The sequence below is a fragment of the Dipteris shenzhenensis genome, chromosome 27 (assembly GCF_047967505.1).
Source record: "Dipteris shenzhenensis isolate YYH24624 ecotype China chromosome 27, Dip_SZ_1.0, whole genome shotgun sequence".
In the NCBI taxonomy this organism is placed as follows: domain Eukaryota; kingdom Viridiplantae; phylum Streptophyta; class Polypodiopsida; order Gleicheniales; family Dipteridaceae; genus Dipteris; species Dipteris shenzhenensis.
Window position 1 is genome coordinate 28,019,268 of NC_141622.1, and position 5,501 is coordinate 28,024,768.

Sequence of the window (5,501 nt, forward strand, 5' to 3'; positions counted from 1 at the left end):
AAAAATCAAGTCGATGTAGAGAACTTTGAAAAGACACATGAGAGTTTTTTACTATCCCTTGAATGCACAAGTGACATGTTGAATTTCTACATACTTAGCCTTGCCTATTGCCTGAGATTTATGATATTTCCCATCAAGACAATTGGAGACATGACTTTCTAAGAGACGCTATTGCAAATGCTCTAATATCTCAAGCATTCTTCAAGACACTATTACAAAATATGAACATTCTTAACACTCGTTTTTATTTGCATTTTGCTCCTATTTTAATAAGGATAGTCTCAGAGAGATGTTAGAAAGGACATGCAATATTCACTATGACACATGCTATAAAGTAGCATTTCCATTATTTTTTACACTTATAACAAGTGAATCTATATTTCATGCTAGAAAAGATTATGAAGTGAAGGATATGCAAATTCCATGTAAGAGGGGTATTTAACCTAACATTTTAAATGTACATGTATGTAGGCTTTTTTAAATGCCTCCCACTCCCCTGCCTTTGTTGAACACTATTCGTTCTACCTTTGTTCTAAAGCAAGGGAATATATAAAACATTAACTTGATGGCATAGTTTAACAAAGTAATGATACCATGTCTTTTTGAGTGAACATTAAATTCATTATACATATTAAAGACGTTAGTAGTATGAAGATAAACCTTTAGTATTCTAGATTTGATGCTTGAGGATGAGACTATTAGAGCCTTTGTCATAAAACCACTGTAGTCTAAAGATTGAACAATGATATGCTAAATTTGCTGTGTCATAACAAGAATCCCAATACACTAAAGCGGAGATTCACACATATCTGCAACATAATAATCAATAAATCAAATGTCTTTCAATTTTCCATTGTTTCCTATGGTTCTTACAAGAATGTGAATGAAAAGTATTACAAGTGAATAGTTATCCATATAGTGACCTAACTCGAATTGGCAAACCCTTTGCCAATTTCACTTGAGGGAAACAAAATGCATCGTCCGACTCTGTTGCCTCCCAACTGAGAGCAAATCAAAAGAATAAATATTACAGTGTGAAGAAAAAAGACACGATCATAAGAGTATAAAGAAATATGGCACAATCAACATCAATATTGGAATCAAATTATAAGAAATAAGAGTTAAAAGATGGTAAAGGATTATGATAAAAATACTATATATAGAAAGGGTATTAAAATTGACTATAGCATACCTGTCAATGTCCTGTAGAATGGAGCTACACTACTAGTTCTAATCTTAAAATAATCTTTTCTTAATCAATAAGTTAGGATAGTTGCACAACCACTTAGCACATACTTTAAACTCTCTCTCTCTCTCTCTCTCTCTCTCTCTCTCTCTCTCTAGCTTTCAATTTCCCCTCCAAGAACCTAAGTTAGTATCCTATTCCTAGGGACAAGGAAGGGGGGGGTTAGAGTCATTTTTTAAAAACCCAGGTAGCATGTGTGAGTAAGCATGTATTTGAAATAGCCCTAAATTTGAAAGTCTATATTTGTGAAAATGCAAATCTTAACCCCTTCCATATGCATGCATAGTTAGATCTCTAATTATATACATTTAGTCAAAATGATTACATTGGATAATCACCTTTTAAATCCCCTACTGTATGTAGAAGTCATGTGAGTCCACAATGTCGAAAACCCCTTCATTAACAAATTCGATAAGTCATATGTTTATAAGCTGACCCCTTGAACATCCTGCTTAGCATAGGCTATGCCAAAACATCTAAAGGCCACTTAAAGTATATATCCACATGTATATTTAATTCTCTAAAGGCACTTATTGTCTCCATTAGGACGACCATATGTAGCCCCTAAAGACTCTATTGAGGTTAGGCCTCTGACATCATGGAGGTATCATCGTCTTTTTAAAATGGGCTTCAAACATTAAAGTCTTCTAGTGACTAAGGGATAAATTTTGTAGTCCAATCTAATCTTTTTATAGAACCCTTAATAAAGGTTGGGCACCATCCAAAATGTTTGACAATTTGGGAGTGATACCCAACAAAGAACTTAAAAATTGGCTTCCAACCTATCAATTGCTCAACATCTCCTTGACATATTGCCTTCCTAAAAACATCTCAAGGGGACCATTCCCCTTATCCAAGAAGTGCCACTTCAAATGTCGTAATTTTATAATGACCAATAAATCGGACTCACACAATGTTGCACCATCATATCTTTGTAAAAGAAGGGCTCAATTCCATTTACGAGGTATTAGTAATATGGTACTTATACCATGGGTGATATGTGTTGGCCAATGCTTAATCCTTCCTTTAAATAAGGGAGGGTACGGGGAGGGTTTTCACAAACCATAGCGAGAATTGGAAACAACCTATTACTGATCATACCATACTAAGGTTGTCCATTGCCACAAGCAACAACTAATCTTGAAATGAGGCAAGTGAATGGAGGACGTAAGAGTCATAAGGATGAGCAAGATGGACATCTTCATTTCATCCAAGTAGACACTAACTATATAGACTAAAGGAGAGAATAAAAGTTATATTAGTTCGTGAGATCAAAATGGGAGACACATGGCACTAAGGTTGTCCATTGCCTCAAGCAACAACCAATCTTGAAATGAGGCAAGCGAATGGCGGACGTAAGAGTCATACGGACGAGCAAGATGGACATCTGCATTTCATCCAAGTAGACACTATAAGTTCGTGAGATCAAAATGGGAGACACAAGGCATGGGTCGACAAGCATCAGCCTAGAAAGGTAAAAGATAATTACAAAAGAGACAACTTAGACAGCTGGGCCGTGTCCATCTGCATGAGCTTGCTGCCCGCGTTCGATCCCCTCGGGAAGGTCATGTTAAATTCCAATGTAAGCCACAAGCAATCGCAGTTGGCCTTGTGTGTGTGGGTGGGTCGGTGGGGTGGCGGGAGGGGGGGGTTGTTTGTGTGAAAAAGTGTACAAAAAAACTTGCCTGTAAAGGATGACAAGATAGTGTAGAAACATTGCTGTCTCCAATCTGGAAAGCTCCACGCCTATGCAGAACCTCGGACCTCCACCGAACGGAATGAAGCAGCTCGGATTCACATCTCCCTGTAAAATTCACACTTTCAGCTATTTCACCATCAGATTCATCGTTCAATATGCATCTACAAATTTTCCTCTTCATCACCTTCCACCGCCATGGATTGAACTTGAGGGGATCAGGGAAGAACTCAGGATCCAGGCTCACTGCCCGTGCACTCAACCACACCTTCCATCCTTTGGGAATGACGTATCCTCCTACATGGTAAGCGGAGGCTAGTCAGGTTATATAAACGCAACTTCAAATCCCCTTTTCCTTGATTGAATTAGTTGAAAAATTTAGCCAGAAGCTTGATTTTTTGCGCGGTTACGAGGCTATGGGCACGTGTCAATTGCCTTTGATGTGAATGTCTTGGAGTGCTTTTCTTTGAAGAGCGTTCACAGGATTAGCCAGGCGCAATGTTTCATTGATCACCTGCAGGAAGGGTGTCAGAGATGAGCTACGCCATGCGCGGTGCCCCAAGTTAAGAGTAACTTGCAATTCATCCTTTGTTGAAGAGCCTCACATGCTGCGTGAATTGCATCGATTTATAATCTTCCCAACTTAACTTCTCGTACGCGCTCTTTGCCCCTCTGATAGCAGTATGCTCAGCCTGTGCAGAAGAGTGGAAGGTCAGTAGAGAGGTAAAATGACAACCGGTTGATTTGGACAAAAACACGGATGCTTTGTTGGTCAGGCATTCAGGCACCTTCAGCTCACGCAAGACCTCTGGGTGGTCCGTGAGCAACTTAACAACAACCGTGATGATGGCAGCGGTACTTTCATGTCCGCCTAAGCAGAGGTTAAGAATCAGATCTGAGACAGTCTCCTGTGGAACCCTTTGCCCATGCTCATCCACGGCTCCTAAAATTGCATCCAAGAAATCAATATGCTTTGGATTCCTCTCACAATGTTGGGCATGCCTCTTCCTCATTTCCGCTTCGATAAGCTTCTTAATTTTAGCCCTCTCCTGTAGAGGATAACAGGTTTGGCCTATTTAGCCCGGCAGACTTGCGTACGAACGAGTAATAGCGAGATTGCGTAATTGGGCTCAAGGGCATACCTTCAGCGCACGGTGATAGCGGGTTCCAGGGAGATTTATGGGGAGTGAATACACACCCCGCCAGACGTGTTCCAAACCTTCCATCAAGGATTCAGTGACGGGGTCACCGAGTTGCAAACTTAGAAGTTTGAGGACCATGAAATTGAAAGTAAACTGAGCCCACAACCAGAAAAAATTTAGTAGACCTGTTGAAATCTCTCCATTTCAGATTTTGATTTCATGGAGAAAGTTTGTACAAGGAAAAAGTTTGTCAGCCCTTACGATTTTTGCCTCGACCTGAGCATGAACTAAACCTTTGCTCTTCCACGATTTTAAAGTCCAGAGCGCAACATCTTGAGCCTCGTCTAGGAAGTTATTCCTGATCTTCGACCCGTTCATGAAGTTCCACACGATGTTCCTTATCCTTCTGTGTTTGTCTCCGTGCAGAAACAACAAAGAGCCGTCTCCAAGGATAGCTCGAGCTACATTCGTGTAGCTGAATTCCACCAGCTTTCCCTCGGCGAGCAGCAACTTGTTGACGTCCGGGTCTGCAGAGATGACCGTGGGCATGCCGAAGAGGTGCGTCCTGAACAGTCTGCCATAGCTGGGACACGTCTCATCTCATCTCAGTGATATTATCAGAATGTAGTTTCTCAGCAAAAGAAGCACGAGGATCTACGTTCGACGCCCACGGGGCAGCGAGGAGAGAGCGAGCACGAAGGACGGGGACATAGGAGGCATACCGCTGGATACGATGGGATAAGAAGGGAGAAGGGGTACCGACGGTGAAGGTGGTGTTGCGACGACCGATGTAGGAGAGGGTCTCACCGAGGAAGGGAAGGCCGAAGCTACCGGGGGGGAGGGGGAGGTGGGAGAGGAAGAGAGGGAGGCGGGAGAGGAGGAGGAAGGAGTAGGAGAGGAGAAGGAGGAGGAGCAAGAGGATGGCTGCGGAGAGAGGAGACCAAGGGAAGATCGCCATATCCAACAAGAACGTGAGCTCCAGGGGAAGATGGCAGGGTGTTGTGCGAATTTGTAATAGGAAGAAGTAAAATCGTGTTTTGAAAAAGGCAAGCAATCAAGAGTATGTGGCAAGAGGAAACGCGACTTTATTAGACACGTTATAATAAAGGGGACCTTTCCCAGCTGGAAGCTCACGTCCTTCTATGTCAGTAGCTAGAGTACCCCCCCCCCCGGCCGGCCCCCCCCCGCCCCCCAAACAAAAAACACACACACACACACCCCTCTCATTCTTCACGCTCCCTTTTTTGCACATCCCATCTTCCTCGGTACTTTCCATCACCCCATTCTCTCTCTCTCTCTCTCTCTCTCCATCCAAGCATCATCCGGACATCCTAACCTATGCCTCCCATTCCCCCTACCCATCGTCCCTGTGCCCCCCGTCCCTCACCCCCTTTTCCTCAACATCACTCCATCCTTT

At 42.6% G+C, this 5,501-nt stretch overlaps 1 protein-coding gene across 2 annotated transcripts; it reads right to left on the bottom strand.

The window, feature by feature from the left end:
- Positions 1-769: 769 nt before the first annotated feature.
- On the bottom strand, positions 770-5,082 carry LOC147884116 (cholesterol 22-monohydroxylase CYP90B52-like). 2 transcript variants are annotated; one of them, XM_087398617.1, is made up of 9 exons: positions 4,807-5,082; positions 4,346-4,667; positions 4,085-4,237; positions 3,731-3,991; positions 3,548-3,634; positions 3,378-3,456; positions 3,130-3,236; positions 2,932-3,050; positions 770-1,001 (listed from the first exon to the last, which is right to left on the bottom strand). In XM_087398617.1, exons 1-9 carry the CDS (start codon positions 5,040-5,042, stop codon positions 908-910), a joined length of 1,458 nt encoding a protein of 485 aa, XP_087254743.1. In that variant the 5' UTR covers positions 5,043-5,082; the 3' UTR covers positions 770-907. The 2 variants fall into 2 exon arrangements, with proteins under 2 accessions (XP_087254743.1, XP_087254742.1); XM_087398616.1 differs by having other exon boundaries at positions 3,130-3,239.
- Between the last annotated feature and the right edge of the window lie 419 nt (positions 5,083-5,501).